This window comes from Rosa chinensis, chromosome 7 (assembly GCF_002994745.2).
Source record: "Rosa chinensis cultivar Old Blush chromosome 7, RchiOBHm-V2, whole genome shotgun sequence".
Taxonomy (NCBI): Eukaryota; Viridiplantae; Streptophyta; class Magnoliopsida; order Rosales; family Rosaceae; genus Rosa; species Rosa chinensis.
In genome coordinates this window covers 63041252-63059154 of record NC_037094.1, presented here as the reverse complement: position 1 = coordinate 63059154, position 17903 = coordinate 63041252, and the positions used below count along the sequence as shown (strand labels likewise).

At 40.0% G+C, this 17903-nt stretch overlaps 3 protein-coding genes across 3 annotated transcripts; 2 read left to right on the top strand and 1 right to left on the bottom strand.

Moving 5' to 3' along the window:
* The first annotated feature begins 855 nt into the window (after positions 1 to 855).
* LOC112178375 (extensin) lies at positions 856 to 2852 on the top strand. The gene is made up of 2 exons (XM_040512238.1): positions 856 to 1920; positions 1966 to 2852. The coding sequence occupies exons 1-2, from the start codon at positions 991 to 993 to the stop codon at positions 2527 to 2529; spliced, it is 1494 nt and encodes a 497-aa protein (XP_040368172.1). The 5' UTR covers positions 856 to 990; the 3' UTR covers positions 2530 to 2852.
* A 5303-nt stretch (positions 2853 to 8155) lies between these two features.
* Positions 8156 to 10236, bottom strand: LOC112178374 (protein RER1A). The gene is made up of 2 exons (XM_024316529.2): positions 10074 to 10236; positions 8156 to 8619 (listed from the first exon to the last, which is right to left on the bottom strand). Exons 1-2 carry the CDS (start codon positions 10234 to 10236, stop codon positions 8156 to 8158), a joined length of 627 nt encoding a protein of 208 aa, XP_024172297.2.
* Positions 10237 to 13459: 3223 nt separating this feature from the next.
* Positions 13460 to 15604, top strand: LOC112179823 (purine permease 3). Its single transcript, XM_024318304.2, has 2 exons — positions 13460 to 14407; positions 15008 to 15604. The coding sequence occupies exons 1-2, from the start codon at positions 13670 to 13672 to the stop codon at positions 15380 to 15382; spliced, it is 1113 nt and encodes a 370-aa protein (XP_024174072.1). The 5' UTR covers positions 13460 to 13669; the 3' UTR covers positions 15383 to 15604.
* Positions 15605 to 17903: the final 2299 nt, after the last annotated feature.

The window sequence follows — 17903 nt, the reverse complement described above, 5'->3', positions numbered from 1 at the left end:
GAATATCTACAACACTACATAGGACCGCACAGTATACCTAAATCTAGCTAAGATTTAGTAGCAACTTTGGTGAGTGATCTTCATTTTTATCATCCCAAATTTATGACGCAATAGGAAACCACATCGATGTTTTAGGGTTTCCAATATAAACTCTTCATGAAGTTCATTACACAAGTGTATATGTGAAGAATTTGGAATGTATGAATTCCATGATGAGGACCAACATCTCCTTAAACCTCACATGGGGTTGTAAGTAGATGAATGTGTATGCCAAGATATGATGCGATAGCGTCAAAAGATGACAAATGTTGTCGAACCAATCCAATTTTTTTATATTATAGAAAAGTATAATATATGGACTATGGACGGTTTGCTAGCCACTACTTGTTATTGCATATATATTCAATTCAATTTTTCAACAATTTGACTTTTTTTTTTTTGCATGTGTTATTCATCTAAAAGTATGTTTTGTAACAGCAGTACAGCACTAAAAATGAAAATTAAATCCTGATAATTATGAGCTTGCAAAAGTGGATAATGCAGCTCATTTTCACCACGTGAGTATTTTAAAAAGTTGCTAACGGCTTGGCTGCCCAAATATATAAAAGAATGAATTACCAACCCAATGATGGTCTTTGGAGTTGAGCATTCCAGTGTGGACCGTCCTAAAGAAATAGAGAAACAAAGAACAAGGACTTTGCATGCTTCGGTGTCTGCGGCCTTTGCATTCGAAATGTCACTTCTTAATATCAAATCTCGATTAAGTATTAATGACAACTCAATCTTGCTTAATCTCAATTATTATGTCACTGCCAAAAAAAACTTGATAAAAGTATGTGGGTAAGTACGACTCGGAAGCTTTCTCTAGCTTCTCCAGTTCATTCACCTAAATTTCTAGTACTACAAATATAGAGCCTGTCCATTTATTCTATCCATCTTTCTAAGTTTGAGTTTGTCTCACTGCTACATTGAGGAGAGGGAGATTGGTTCATGGCCAAGGGTAAATTTCTACCAAAAGAACTCTCTGTAGCAACCATGAGCTATCCCTACTACTCTCCTCCACCACCTTCACCACCTCTCCCTTGTGCTCCTCCACCACCGTCTCCACCGCCCCCATGTAACCCTGTAACCGCATCACCACCTCCGCCTCCACCACCTCATCGCCATGGCCATCATCACCATCATCATCCAAAATCACCCCCGAAACAATACAATGCGCAACCACCTCCTCCTCCATCACCATCACCACCACCTCCCCATCACCATGACTATCCCAAGCCACCGCCTCTGTCATCTCCTCCTCCACCACCTCATCACCATGACTATCCTAAGCCACCATCTCCATCACCTCCACCTCCACCGCCACCACATCATCATCATCATCATCATCACTACCCTAAACCATCACCACCTCCTCCATCACCATCTCCTCCGCCACCGCATCACCATGACTATCCTAAACCTCCGCCACCTTCTCCTTCACCACCTCACCACCATGACTACCCTAAGCCTCCACCACCCAGTGCTTCACCACCACACCACCATGACTACCCAAAGCCTCCACCACCTACCGCATCACCACCACATCACCATGACTATCCACCGCCAACCTGGGCTACTCCTCCAGCTTCACCACCATCAGTTCCAGCACTGCCACCACCTCACGGCTCGGCTCCACCACCACATGGTTATCATCACACCCCACCTACTGCCCTCCCACCACCACATTACCCTCCAAAATCATCACCACCAAAACCCAGCTATGAGGCGCCACCTCCAAAGTCCGTATACCCACCAAAACCCAGTGAAGGTGCTCCTCCACCCAAACCAGTATATCCACCAAAGCCAAGTAAGGGCGCACCACCCCCTAAGTCGTACCCACCAAAGCCAAGCAAGGGCGCACCGCCACCAAGGTCCGTATACCCACCAAAGCCCAGTGAAGGTGCACCACCACCCAAGTCCGTTTACCCACCAAAGCCCAGTAAGGGAGCTCCACCACCGAAATCTTCATATCCACCAAAGCCAAGCAAGGGAGCTCCTCCACCAAAGTCAGTAATATATCCACCAAAGCCAAGTAAGGGTGCGCCACCTCCAGGGTACAATGGACATTTTCCTCCACCTCCCACATACTACGGTGCTCCTCCTCCACCTTTCGGAGGCATCCCACCGTCCTCCAATGAACTGGCCCCACCTCCCGGCGGGAAAAATCACACCACTGTCATCGCCGTGTGTGTCTCACTAGGCGGTGCATTCTTCCTCGCATTCCTTCTGGTCGGTCTCTTTTGCTTCGCCAAGAAGAAGAAGAAGAGAGTGATGGTTCCCGCAGCCGTTCCTTGCGAACCTGAAGAAGAAGTCCATGAAACAGTCATAGCAACAGGTGTTTACGGCGGCGGCGAAGCAAGTGCTGCTGCAGCCCGAGGAGGAGCAGGTTACGGGGGAGAAGGAGGGGGCCCACCACCTCATGAACCCGAGATAGTCGGGGCTGGTGGTGCCGGTGTTGCTGGTTATGGTCATCATCCAAGTTATTAATTGATTGATCAATGCATGCATTTTTCATAAACGTGTGATCGAGTTCGTTGCATTCATTAGGTTTGTAATAAAGGTTGGTCGACATTAAGGTTTCAATGTCTTGATTTATTCTTTGGATTTTATTTATTCATGTGTAATTGTGTGGATCAAAGAGAAGAGAAATGATGCATGGAAAATGGCCAGCTAATAAAGAAGGTTGTACTATATATGAATCAAAGACCAAATTTGTGCATTGTATATGTAAAGTACTCTTGTGAATTATAATAAGATGTATCAAATTATTAGTGGCTCTGCCAAGAGTGGATGTTCTATGAGTTCAAAAATGTCTAGTGTCACATATTATATGATTTCAATCCGTGATTATCTGCATTGCGGATACCCAATTTGCTAGATTGTATATGTAAAGTACTCTTGTGAGTTGTGAATTATAATAAGATTTATCAAATTATTACAGTGGCTCTGCCAAGAGTGGATGTTCTATGAGTTCAAAAATGTCTAGTGTCACATATTATATGATTTCAATCCGTGATTATCTTCATTGCGGATACCCAATTTGCTAGATTCACGTCATATACATGTTGAAGCAGTTTTAAGTTGTTAGTCTAGTTGAGTTGTGATCCAGAAATTAGGGATCAGCTACTTTCAAATCTAACAAAATTTTTTAACATGCAATAGAAACAAGTTGTATTGAAATTAAAATGCAAAACTGAATTAAAATTGAATGTTAATTTTTTTTTCGATAAAATATGTGCTATAATTGTGACTCGAGCCTTTTACTGTACTCAAATTTTGAGCCTTTAAATATTTTCTAGTTATATTTGCAATTCACACAATCTCTTCATTATAGATAACTATTCAGTTTGAACGTCTGCCTCGATCAGTTTGGTAGCTTTACCCGGTGCAGTTAACCACTCGATAATTGAAAATTCAACTTAAGGGTACACATCATACATTCGATCAAAAAGAAAAACAGGGTTACAATCACACTTTACACACAATTTATATATGTGACATTTAATTAGGATTAAATAAGATTAAAAGTAACTACATAGAAGAAGCCTACTATCTAAACAAACTCAAGCTGGAGGTTTATGTTTTCTGTAATTAGAGATATAGACAAGAGCAGTTTCAATGATAAATTGACCTACTTTATCGCTGTAATTCATTAGGGTAGAGACAAATTAGTGGTTCAAAAGAGCATGTAGGTACTATTCTCGAGAGAAAAAAAAATTATTTTCAACGAATCACACCGATATTGACACTGGTTTGCGTGGAAGATTATATGGAGTTTTATATGTAAATTGTGTTGCAATTATGTCATTTGGGGTTAAAAAAACCAATGCGGTGGCAGTTAGGCGGGTTTAATTGCGATCAGCTAAATAAAAATAGGATCGATGATGCTAACAAGTTCTGCAACAGCTAGCTAGATGGACATGTATAAGTATAATATATAAAAAGGATAGATTAGGTAGATGTGATGAGAGATCATCTGATCATGCATGTTATAATCTCTTTGTAATATTCATTTTTCAACTCTCTCATCACATTAATTTGACGTCCTACAATCCTACATACGTGCATTGACTTTCTTCTCAGGGAAGGAAAAAAGATCGAAGAAGATGAAGTAGAGAAAATTGATTAATCAACCTCTGATTCTAAACTCAAATAGTGTGCTCCCTGAAATATTTTGCACGCAACAAATACTGGACCCTATTTCTTAAAGGTGCGTATATATTTGTGATTTATGTCCCCAATCACCATGAATGTATCTAATAGAAATTCTTAGGTGGGAGTTTCCCCACCACGTGGCTTTAGGGCCACTCAATCAGAAGAAAAAAAGTTTTTCATTTTTTCTGAAATTGCCCCTGCTCGCTAAATGTACAATATCTAAAAGACTCCCTGGTGGGCAATAATTGGTCTACTGCACCACGTAGCGGTGCGGGTGCCCCATGCAAGTCTAATGGTCAACAACTAATATGGCAGCTTTAGCAAGTGTTCCATGTAGGGAGAAAATTCGAAGGCTCATCATTCCACATAACGGAACTACTAGTAAGAATGATAAAACACGTCAGACGATGGACACTACATTGATGTACGTCTGAAAAATCAAACTATTTGAGATATCGTCATGCACATGTCCCAAATTTGAGGTATGTGAAACGACAAAGGTGAACCCAAAAGCATGCATGGAGTTAGTCTCGCCCGGTGACATCTGACAAGCGACAAGGCTTCCGTAACAAGGTCACAAACTAAACCTCGGCAAGGAATTCAAATATGTTCCGGGCTAGTAACATGACGGAAAAGCTTACATACAAATCTGATTTAGGTTGCTAGTGTCATCCGGAACCACTAAACCAACACTACCACATCGACTGATCGAGCATTGGGACAAAATGCCATAAATGAATTCCTAGATTGATTCACATAAACGTAAAAATCAACCCTGGAAATTAACAATCAAGCTTAGACACCGAAAACCGTCATCAAGCCAAGCTATTCAAGGCTCTGGGGTTTTTCTTGGTTGGATGGAGAGGTACAAGCCCAAACAACAAAACAGTATAGTCATTAATCTTCGATACTTTTGATAATGGGCCCAAATTCAGTTGGACCATGCTTGGTCTATCCTCACCAAGATTGCATTATATCAGAAATAGATTGCCTGAATGGTCTCTTGAACCCAGAAGATACTTTGGATAGTTGGATTACAGGGATTGGGAAATAGATGATCTAACCCAAACCCAACATATTTATTATTTTAACTTAATGTGATTAATTTTTCTGTGGACGACTGAAAAGGGCAGGTTGCCTTGAAGGAGGGAGCATGGGTGTGAACCTGGTGGTGACTCTAGTCGTCTAAGGCAGGATTAGTTTCTGAATTCAAATTTTGGCTGTGGCATCTTGGCATGGATATAAGGGATCCAATGTCTCTGCGTGTTTAGTTGGGAAGTAATAGCAACCTTCGTGGAGAGGCTTCGTTTCTTATTTGGTTTCTTGTGTACGAGGTACTTTTCTCCGAAATACTTGCAATCTGGCCGAGTTGGATGTCTCAATACGCTTTGGGTTTTTCTCTACGAATTGTCTACTTGCATGCTAGCTTAGGCCTTTTTGGGATCTATTGATCCAATATTTTATCTTGGTGTATGTTTGAGATTTGAGACTTTGAGTAAAAGGTTACAGACCAAAAAAAAAAAAAAAGAGTAAAAGGTTAGAACTACCATGAGTTTCAGGGTTTGTATTTTTTGGTTTTGCTTTGGTCTACAACCAATAAAGTATGTGCAGTTATAATGACTCATTATATGGAGAGGATTGTATGCACCGACAGTGCAAGTGCACTGTAGGTTATTTTGATCTCTAAAAAAATAACAGCCACTCATCTAATTCACTCATTTATATATTTTAATATAAAAAAAATTACATCCATTCATATTGCAAGTACCCACGGTGCATGGAATACACTCCCTTCATTATATCATAATTAATGTGTAATTTTGCTATTTAAGAATTTAAATGAATGGCGCCAAAAAAAAAAAAAACATACAAGCCACTGAAAACTTCTTTTCCAATGGTATTGCACATCAATCAGTATCCCACAGGAGATCATGTAAGCTTTTATGATCGAATACGTGTGTGTGTGTGTATATACATACATATATATATATATATATATATTTTATTAAAAAAAAAACATTTAACCCACCCACTCTTACATATGTCAGTGAAATCAAATTCATAACCTTATAATTCACTAACAAATCACAGCTCATTGACTCATAAAGAATATCTTGACAAAGCCAGTGGATCCATGTCCCACTGCATCCATGTTGAGAGGCTAATTTTTCACCCATGCAACTCTTGTATGTTCTCTTTCTCTGTTCAAGAGTTTGCCTTCGTATGCAATGTAATTGTAGTTTGTACATCTTAAAGACAACATAGCTAATTCAAGTTATAGCATTCTAGAGTGAAAATCAGTCACTTAATGATTCATATGAAGTCGTAAATATTGGTAAGTCTTGTCTGTTAGTTACTTGAAATAATCAATACTGTGAATAACATATATTCAAATTTCACTTGCAACATGAGATAGGTGGAGTGGGACGAAAATTTCATTTTTAATTAAAAAAATTAAGAAGTCATAGAAGCTCCAAAAATTCTTTCATTTTTCATGAATAACTCATTACATGTTGTCAAATCACTTTATGGTCGATTTCCCTTTCAGATAGATAGATTACTTAATACTTACATGATTTTATAACCAGGTGAAGAATCCCAATTAATTACGACTTCCTTTGTGATTGATAACTGACGCAAATGAGTTCTGTTTCTCAGTGCATATGATTCACATAAAAAAAAAAAAAAAAAAAGTTTTTTCACTCTTTAGGGATTTGATAACGTGGTAGATGATAGATTATCTAATCCGAATGTCTATATAAAGATTCTCATCCTGTGGAGTGACAACACAATGTTTATCACACCAATCAATCACCATATTTTACCATGCAGTCAGTTTCCAAGGTGGTTAAAATTAAATTAATCTTTGCGTTGTCGGATGTAAAAACAAATGTGAGCTTTAACTGCATTTGATAAGAGAAATAGAAAACAACTAGAAAAGGCAACTGCGATGCCGCGGGAATTGGATTTGTTAGTTGTTAACAATTTTTTATGTAGTGCTTAGTTGTTAAACAATTCTTTTTGTAATTCTGATAAAAAATGTAATAGATCATAGTTACATAAGTTTGAGAAGTACAATTTTAGAAACAAAGTTTCTATAGTGCAAGTTTTAATAAGCTGTTTGAACAGATTACACATTTACGAGAACTACAATTACAGAAATATGATTAATGAAACTCTTCCATTTTTAAGATTTAAAAAAAAATCTACTTTAGGTATCATTTGTAGAAATTTACAAATACAAAATATAATTGCTCACTCATAAAAAAAAAAAAAAAAATTTTTTTTTTTTTTTTAAATGAAAAGATATGGCAAAATTGAAAAAAAAAAAAAAGACAGATTGTAATTTTAGGGTGCCGAGAAAAAACTTCTGCACGTTATATAAAATAACATAAGACACCAAAAGGAACAGTGATTCGCTATTTAATTTTGGGAAAAATTCGCCAACGGTGTCTGGACACTTAGGGGACTTTCAGAATGATACCTGAACTTACAAAGTTATCAATGTGATACTTGGACTCATTTTTTCGTATCAACGTCGTACCTACGACCAATTTCCGTCACGGGACCGTTAAATTTTACATGTGCAATGCACGTGAGTCACTTAATGAAGACAAAATGACCGATTTACCCTCAAATTTTTTTTCTTTTCTTTTCTTTTCTTTCTTTCTTTATTTCTTCTTCTTCTTCTTCTTTTTGGTTTCTTCTTCCCCAGATTCAAATCATCACGAAAGCTTCACTCAGAAAAAAAAATCATCACGAAAGCAATGCAAAACGCCTTTGTAATTGAGTACCTTCCAAACAAACAAACAAATCCAAACCTAAATTCAATGCATTCGTCTCGAAACCAAATCCTCTAACCGACATTTCATCGAACACATGCAGTGCATCTCTAGAAACCAAATCCTCAACCACAAGTTCATAAAATTCAAAACTTTTTTCCGATTAGAATTCGAAATTACCAGAATTTAAACTCGGGGAGGAGTCGAACGAAGGGGCGGAACTCGTCTGATCCACGGGTCGGGAGGCTGGGGCCGTCGGAAAGGTCGTGGATCTCCGGGTCGACCTGAGGAGAGAGAAAGCCGATGAGCAAGTTGAGGAGGTAGATCCCCAAGCCGTATGACATGATGTAGAATCCCTGGACGAAGTAGACGCGGAGGACGTAGACCAAGGCCACGCCGAGGGTTGCAAGCCAGCTGTGGAGGACGTGCGGCGTCGTTTTGTCGAGCAGGTGCTGGTATCGGTGCGACACGCCGAAGCTCCACGCCTGGACGGCGTCGAGCGGAGATCCTCCGAGACGACGGGTCCTCCGCCGACAACGACGACGCGGCGAGACCCACTCCCGCCGCTCCAGTGTCCATTGTGGGGCCCTCTTGGGGTTCGTTGCTCGAGGTGTGTCGGTCGGTTGGTTCCTCTTCTTCTCTGGATTGAGACGCAGCGGTGGTGATTTGAATCTTGATGATTTGAATCTGGGGAAGAAGAAACCAAAAAAGAAGAAGAAGAATAAGAAATAAAGAAATAAAGAAAGAAAGAAAAGAAAAGAAAAGAAATTTGAGGGTAAATCGGTCATTTTGTCTTCATTAAGTGACTCACGTGCATTGCACGTGTAAAATTTAACTGTCCCGTGACGGAAATTGGTCGTAGGTACGACGTTGATACCAAAAAATGAGTCCAGATATCACATTGATAACTTTGTAAGTTTAGGTATCATTCTGAAAGTCCCCTAAGTGTCCAGACACCGTTGGTGAATTTTTCCCTTTAATTTTAGTTAAACCTCAGGGGGCAAAACCGTCCTTCCACTATTATATGAACAGTGATGAACAGTAGATCCATCTTTAGTATAATGTATAATAACAAAGCCGTATAGGTTACTAATATAATGTTCATTTCCAATAATGTACAATAACAAAGCCGTATAGGTTACTAATATAATGTTCATTTCCATCATGACTTTTGTCGATCGATTGATAACTGATTGGTAATTGTCGTCTTCCATCTTGAATTGTCTGCCCATTTGCAATAAAATGACCATATATAATTTCTCAGCCAGGCATATACGTAGAATTTCAAAACTATTCAAGTAAAAAAAAAAACATTCAAAGTTCAAACCAGGTTATGGTAGAGTAGTAGTGCATGTCAAAATCATCTTTATTAATATATAGCCCATAAAGGGGGTATCTCATAGGTGGTAACAGATGAAAACAAGAGAAAAGGGGAGAAGCATATTTTAAGAGAATCCTCATCAAAAATTAGAAACTAACAATATTTGTACGCAACAATCATATCATCAGCTAATAGATTTAAGAGAGAAATTCAGCTACCATCCCCAAACTATTTTGCCAAGGCCAATTTGATACCCGAACTCTCAAAAGTATCAATGTGATACCCAAAGACCTAAATTGGTATCAACGTGATACTTCCGTCCAAAATTTCTGACGGCACCGTCTGTTTGCTGACGTGGCAAGCACATGGGTCCCCAAAAAAAGTGAAATGACCAATTTACCCTTCTTTTTTTTTGAGAAAAATTCATCTACCGTCCCAAACTATTTTGCCAAAGCCAATTTGATACCCGAACTCTCAAAAGTATCAATGTGATACCCAAATACCTAAATTGGTATCAACGTGATACTTCCGTCCAAAATTCTGACGGCGCCGTCTGTTTGCTGACGTGGCAAGCACGTGGGTCCCAAAAAAAAGTGAAATGACCAATTTACCCTCTTTTTTTTTGTTAATTCATTTTTTTTCTTTTCTTTTCATTTCTTTTTCTTCCTTCTTCTTCTTCTGGGATTTTCTTCTTCTTCTTCTTCTTAGGGTTTCGCGGCACCAAGCAGCTTGGGGCTGAAGCTCCCAATCGAACCCGATACCAGTCGAAGAACCTGCTGGTGCTGAGATGATCAACGACCAGTCGGCGTAAATTGGGGCCACCGAGTTGTTGAGCGAGACGAGGCGTTCAGCCGGAAGGTACCGTGAGAGAGTGGCCGTCGAGGCGGAGTACGTACAGTATCCGAAAGGAAGGCTGTCCAGTTCTAGGGAAGCCATTTTAGCTATTCTTTTTCTTCTTCTTCTTCTCTCTCCTCCTCTCCTTCTCCTTCGCCCAAACCATCACTAACGCCGCCGAGATCCTCTCCAATTCCTGCTACAAATCCATCTCCCTCGCACTCCTGTGGATTAACCACCTCCTCCCATCGCTTTCCCTGTCTGATCACTCAAGTCCCTCCTGTTCGGCGCCAAGATCGATACCATGCTCGACGGCCATTCTCTCACGGTACCTTCCGGCTGAACGCCTCGTCTCGCTCAACAACTCGGCGGCCCCAATTTACGCCGACGGGTCGTCGATCATCTCAGCACCAGTAGGTTCTTCGACTGGTATCGGGTTCGATTGGAAGCTTCAGCCCCAAGCTGCTTGGCGCCGCGAAACCCTAAGAAGAAGAAGAAGAAAATCCTAGAAGAAGAAGAACGAAGAAGAAGAAGGAAGAAAAAGAAATGAAAAGAAAAGGAAAAAAATGAATTAACAAAAAAAAAGAGGGTAAATTGGTCATTTCACTTTTTTTGGGGACCTACGTGCTTGCCACATTAGCAAACAGACGGCGCCGTCAGAATTTTGGACGGAAGTATCACGTTGATACCAATTTAGGTATTTGGGTATCACATTGATACTTTTGAGAGTTCGGGTATCAAATTGGCTTTGGCAAAATAGTTTGGGGACGGTAGATGAATTTTTCTAAAAAAAGAAGAAGGGTAAATCGATCATTTCACATTTTTTTGGGACCCATGTGCTTGCCACTTCAGCAAACAGACGGCGCCGTAAGAAATTTTGGACGGAAGTATCACGTTGATACCAATTTAGGTCTTTGGCTATCACATTGATACTTTGAGAGTTCGGGTATCAAATTGGCCTTGGCAAAATAGTTTGGGGACGGTAGCTGAATTTTTCTCTAGATTTAACCACGTACTCATAAGAAACCATGTGTAACCACTCATATACATAGGATCGATGACACTATTTGCTTTCGGGAAGATTAGCATTACATTACCATTCGTTGCATGATTCACTAATAGTCTAATAGGGGTCTGGGAGAAGTGTCTGGGAGCATTCATGTATCTTTCCATTGAGATTTTCCTATCTTTCAAATCTAAAGCACGAACAGCCAGTCAGCCAGTCAGATTTCAGAAAACCCAGTTCATCATTATCATTCTCTAGTTGGAAACTTGGACTTGTAGAAGGAGAAGTTTGGAATATAACGGCCGCAACTTACAACCCAAACGACCGTTATAACGGAGGGACAATGTGGACATTTCCAAGCGCTAAAGACAGAGGACAGTAATAAGGTTAAAAAAAGTTTACCACACTTGCTCCCTCTCACGTGACAGAGTCAGAAAAGAAACTCAAGAATTCCAGAAAGGATTCCAAACTGGAGGAAACTCAAAGAAACTCTAGAAAGGATTTAGGAATTAGGACCCGTACTGGTCGGCAATCTGTTTACGATCGACATCGTGAACCCGATCGATTGTATTATTGTTCTTTGTTCCTCCTGAAACTACTCTCACATCTCTTTTCTTCTATTCTTACTTCTTACTCTCTCTCTCAGAAATTTACAACGTTTTGGGTTTAGTCGAACTGATATCATCATTTGTCTCTCTATGTTCCCCTAATTTCTGTTGCAAAATCAAAGTCTTCCAAGTAGAATTGAAGAAACTAAAACTATTAATTGATCAACTACAAAGCTGGGGAGAATTAATCTTTAAGTGGGATTTTTAAATTTATTGCTGCTATTGGCTTCCATTAATTTGGACTTTTAATTTTAAACATCACCAGCCCCATTTGCATATATTTGAAAACATGGTGATGGTGCTGGAAGGAAAGAGGAAGAACTGGAGGCAATACATGCATGTGAGTGATGAGAGAGAAAATCCCAAGCGGACTGGAGGCCACTACACCATTCTTCGGACTGATCTTCATGAAGACCTCGTCGATATATGTTTGATCGACCACTTTCCTTCACTCTGGATGTGCTTTCTGCAGAGGAAAAGTCCCTGCTGGGTTGATGAACACGGGGGCTCCATTTGATCGATGAGATGAAGAAGAGACGTGGTGGCCTGCTGGCTGCTGGCTTATCCAATACGGTGTCATGCTTGGTTATTTTGTCGTTTTGTGACAATAGACCAATCACTCCCTCATTTTTTTACCTTAACGACCACCACTTTAATCCCTAACGACAGTCGCTTCGGAAATTACTAAATGCCCCTAATTTGATTGATCATGTGGTTCTGCTTATGCCAACTAAGCATTTGTCAATGGCTATAACCTACATCATGCGCATTCCAGCCTCCTCCCTTGTAGAATGGACTATGAAGTGTTGAAGGGTAGCTATATATAGATAGCGAGTGATCGAATCATGCAGTTTGCATTTATGAGAATGTTAATGAGCCAGCTAAGAATCCATCCAGGCAAGATATGGTAATATTCAATTGGTGTATTCAATGAATTGTTACTTAACTTGTAGCTAGTATTTAGAATTTAGGGTTAGCTTTATAATTCGAAGCTAAATGATTAGTTTTATAACATTGCTCACAAGAACCTACATTCTCTCTCTTCCTTACAATAGAAGGTAACTTACGCTTCACAGATATGGCAATAATAGCATCCCTTGCTCTGAAATAGCTAGATACCTTTTTTTTTTTTTTTTTTTTTTTTTTTTTCTTTCATTAGATTTCAGGCACAATTTATCATATACACCACTATGTATTATCTCTAAACAAAATAGCTAGTTATTCACCTCCAATCTGCCCTTGATAATATTAGGATAAAAAATTATGCTGGACAATTAAGGTACGTTATTGGCTCCATGCTTTTGGGTAGAACAACTACCTTAATTTGTTTTTCTTCTTATTATACATGCATGAGGCAACAATATGCATTAAATAAACCACAAGTTATCAGATATACAAAACTACCTTCATTTTACATACTAAACTAATTCTGGAACTGTAAACTGTAATGACTCTCTGAACAAACTTTTCTTGCACATTTATTCCAAAAATCAAAATTTTGTGTAGATAGAGTTCCGCTGTAAGTAGCTCTAGTAAATTATCATCCAATATCTTAATTAAAGATTTAAAGGTATGCAAAGATACACCAATTAATGATGACAACAGATTCAATACATACGACAAGACTTATACATATACATGTTAATTAGCTTCACCCATTTATTTGACTCCTGCTTTGATACACATTGCTTGACTCTTGCTCCTGCATCACCATTTGCTCATCCTTGAGCTACGATAGAGATGGTTATCCCTGCGCGTGGACGACTCTCAACCGTGGATACACTAAATCAACGATCAGGATCATCACTCAATGCGCCGGCTATAGCAATATGCTTCCCTCACACCTAGACCTCTCTATATTAGTACATTACTTCTCACATTATCAAACACAAAATTTTTAGGCCTCTAGTGAATTACGGTCATGCAAATGGAAACCACTGAGGATGAGCAACGTAAAGCCACCGCCCTGAAAAGGTTGCTGCTCATTCTGAGCTGCGTATTCTTATCCATAGGCAACTGCGGCGGCCCTTTGATAATGCGCCTCTACTTCATCCACGGCGGCAAGCGCGTCTGGCTTTCGAGCATGCTCGAAACCGGTGGCTGGCCCATAATCCTCGTCCCTATAGCTATAGCCTACTACCACCGCCGCAAAAACCAAGCTCCAACTGAACCACCAACCAAGCTCTTCTTCATGAAGATCCCTCTCTTCGTTGCCTCCGCCGTCATCGGCGTCCTCACCGGCCTCGACGACTACCTGTACGCCTACGGTGTCGCCCGCCTCCCCGTCTCCACCTCATCCCTCATCATAGCGGCTCAGCTGGCTTTCACGGCCTTGTTTGCCTTCATACTTGTGAAGCAGAAGTTCACGTCGTATTCCATAAACGCCATCGTGTTGCTGACGGTGGGGGCGGCGGTTCTGGGCCTGAACACGAACTCGGACCGGCCCGAGGGGGAGTCGAATGCGCAGTACATGCTCGGGTTTATGATGACGGTGGCCGCGGCGGCGTTGTATGGGTTTGTGTTGCCGTTGGTGGAGTTGATGTACAAGAAAGCCAAGCAGAACATAACGTATGCTTTGGTTTTGGAGATTCAGTTGGTTATGTGTTTGTTTGCTACCATTTTCTGCACTGTTGGGATGCTGGTCAACAATGATTTCAAGGTCAGTACAATGGTTTTTCAGATTTTTTTAGCAATTGCTGCAGGACTGGACTACTCTATATTAGTCAAATTTTTTATTTAACCAAAAACCAAGAATGGTCCAGTTTTTCAATTATTACGGTGGGATGTGACTGTATTTATTTTTTCAATGATGAGGATTCAGAAAATTATTTTGTGCATATCTTTTAAAATTGTCAAGAGACGCTGATAATAGTTTATGAAAATACTCGAACGAATAAAGTGTTGAATCTACTATTAAACCTTCATGCCAGTGATGATAAACTTGGAAGGAAAAAATACTTTTATGAAACTTATAATGCGTGTAGATAAGATAACAATACTTTATTGCTCGTATTTTCTGAATATGGCTTCTTCTTTTCGGATTTTTACCATTTATGGACTAAAAGTTCTTTGGCAATGGATACTCCGTACTCATTGGCCAAAAATCTCTGATACTATGATCATAAAAACGAGGATCTCGTTTTCTCAAGTTGTGGTGAGAAATATTTTTTGACTAGTAGCTGCTTGATATTTGGTGATTAAATTTTGGGGGTTATACATGTGTACTTCGAATCTAATTAAATCTATAAACGCTGTCTAGGTAATTCCAAGAGAAGCAAGGAAATTCGAGCTTGGGGAGACTACCTACTATGTGGTGCTTGTAGTGAGTGCTATAATCTGGCAGGGTTTCTTCTTGGGAGCCATAGGAATCATCTTCTGTGCCTCGTCTCTGCTATCCGGCATCGTAATCGCTGTTCTGCTCCCGATAACAGAGATCTTTGCAGTGATTTTCTACCACGAAAAGTTCCAAGCAGAAAAGGGCGTTTCTCTTGTGCTCTCCCTCTGGGGATTTGTCTCATACTTCTACGGCGAAATCAAACACAACAAGGAAAGCAAGCGAGTTAAGAAAAAGGAAAACAACAAGGACAGTAGTGGCCAAGACACAGAAAACCCTCAGTCAGTTCCAAATCCATGACAGCACAAGCTGTATTTCTGTGTTTTCTTCCTGGGGGATTTTGTGAACAAGGCTTTGTGAAGTAGGCAGTTTCAAGGGGAAAGGCTGCATATGGCATTATATGCTTCATGTTTCGGCCGGCAAAACTGAATCAGGCTCCTCTAAAGTGAGGAGGGTGTGAATTTACTTCAATTTCATAAAATATAAACTTTCTGTCTAATATAAAGGTTCTGATTATTGACACATCATTCTTCTACTAATTTTTGGTTTTTGGTCTAAACCATAGTTAACTTGCCGTTGACTTTACAAAAAATAAAAAATAAAAAAAATTAGGGATTTGGCGTGGAGTTGTTGCGTTTGTTTCAGAATGAAGTAAAGCCTTCGGTTGGTTTACATCTCTGGGAACATTGATAGAGGAGCTTCTGAATCCGGTATTACATCAGCTTTAATTATACTGCTGTTAGCCATGTAAATCTGGCAGCACTGTTACAAATTCAACCAATTGATCCCCGCAGTTTACCAAACTATGTTACAATTGGAGTTTATATGCAGGTGCAATTCCAGATGTTAATGTTCCATTTACTGACTGTTAAGGCAGGCATGTAAAGATACAAGTTTGGTAAAAGTAAAGCAGTATGCTTGATCATGTAACCGGATACGATTTCTCAAACAACTATGTACGACGCTAAGAATAACCAATATGATTTCTCAGGCCAACCAATCTGGAAAGGGGAATTGATTTTGAATGAAGCATTATTTCAATGAATAAAATGTAGTTCATATTTTCAAGGGCAAACAACGAGTGCCTGTTTGTGCTGTAGTAAAGGACGTGCAGCAACTCATGAATTACTGAAGGGTGAAGAAGAACATACAGAGAAAATGACAAACTAAATTAGTTCCAAGGTTATGTTTCTAAATTCACATTGCATATTCGTTGCTGCTATTCAATGCAAGTCAATTTTTTTTTCCTGTTCTTGCAACCATGAATGCCATGGAAGACGGAGAAAGCAAATGCAGCAACTCCACGCCAAATTCGTAATTTTTTTTTGTAAAGTCAACAGCAAGTTAACTATGGTTTAGACTAAAAACCAAAAATTAGTAGAAAAGTGATGTGTCAATAATCAGAACCTTTAAATTAGACAGAGAGTCTAAATTTTATGAAATTGAAGTAAATTCACACCCTCCTCACTTCTTTTTTTTTTGAAATGAGGACCCTCCTTACTTTAGAGGAGCCGGATCTACCCATTTTTTTTACTAATTTTTTTTCCAATGGTATTCACATATCTTCTGGCGAAACCCAAACCCTAGCCCTCAGCCATGGCGGCCGGTATCGGTCTCCTTCTACGTCATCTGTGGATGACACTAAGAAGTCGTTCTTGTGCGGCAACTACCCATCTTAGCCCTAGATTTCTCATCATCTCTTGCTGGAAGGAAATAGGTGATGTGAGGGATATGAATCGGTGTTTCAGTCTGATAAGATTCAATGGTGATTGGGTGGATGAATGGCCGTGGCGGATCAAGCCGAGGTGAGGCAGGCTCAAGGCTAGGTTGTACGCAGTTGGGAATGATTGGCGCCTATAGGCTGGAAACCAAGAGTGGAGAGGTCCTGTGTGGCGGACGTGCGATCTCTGGACCCGGATCAAAGCGGCCAAATTCAGATTGATGGCGGCGAGGGCCTTTGCACACCAACCCGTGGATGTGGTGGAGATAGTTACTGTGCACCGTGCAGTGAACCAGCATCTGGAGCATGCAGAGCACGTCGGTTTTCTTAGTCCAGATTGGCAAGGGAGTGGTAACGGCGACGTGTGGCGTACTTGGCAGAGGAGCGGCAAGTGGGGTGTCCAGAACATTTTGGGGGTCCGAATGGATTGGATGGTCGGCCCAAATCATTTTGGAAGTCCAAAAGGGTGTGGTGGCCCAAATCAGCTTTAAGGCTAAAATCAGATGGGCCTGGAGTGTGTTCCTGTTGGAATTGGGTTCTTTAGTGGACCCTACGAATAGGCTCTATTTCTTCAGGGTTTCGTATTTGGAATCCTAGAGGAGCATTACCCTGCAGCTGGAGGCTCGAGAAAATGGCAAAGGAAAGCTTTAGGTTTTTCTGGTCTTCTTGCCTACTACTAGAAAGTTGGTCTTCTATTACATTCATCTTAGTTTTCTCTAGTTGTATACCAATTGAGGTCTCTAGGCGACTATGTTTACTATTCAAAGAGAGGTTCGTAGTGAGGATTGACTTTTTGTTATTAGCATATGTGTTAACAATGAGGGTCACCTGTCCTTTACTCGGTAGCTTGTACCATTTATAAATTTAATATGAGATAGCATCTGATGTACGTGTTTTCTGACTATAAATAAATTAATAAAGTTACCTATTTCCTAAAAAAATAAAAAGATGGAACAACCTAGGAATTATACTTCAAAACATGTCAGACGGTTGGAAAGAAAATTGTTTCCAAACCTAGTCCATCAAGTTGGTCAAACAATGCTGTCACTTGGGACGATGAACACGTATTTCTTTATTGAGATAGTGTCGAGAAAAACATGC

Bases quoted from the DNA above. Each gene is read 5' to 3' on its own strand.
- LOC112178374 (XM_024316529.2), bottom strand. From the start codon at position 10,236: ATGGCTTCCCTAGAACTGGACAGCCTTCCTTTCGGATACTGTACGTAC. The intron at 8,620-10,073 runs GTTCTTCGACTG...GTCTCAATCCAG, and splicing joins GATCATCTCAGCACCAGCAG to AGAAGAAGAGGAACCAACCG.
- LOC112179823 (XM_024318304.2), top strand. From the start codon at position 13,670: ATGCAAATGGAAACCACTGAGGATGAGCAACGTAAAGCCACCGCCCTG. The intron at 14,408-15,007 runs GTCAGTACAATG...AACGCTGTCTAG, and splicing joins TGGTCAACAATGATTTCAAG to GTAATTCCAAGAGAAGCAAG.
- LOC112178375 (XM_040512238.1), top strand. From the start codon at position 991: ATGGCCAAGGGTAAATTTCTACCAAAAGAACTCTCTGTAGCAACCATG. The intron at 1,921-1,965 runs TACCCACCAAAG...CCCAAGTCCGTT, and splicing joins CACCGCCACCAAGGTCCGTA to TACCCACCAAAGCCCAGTAA.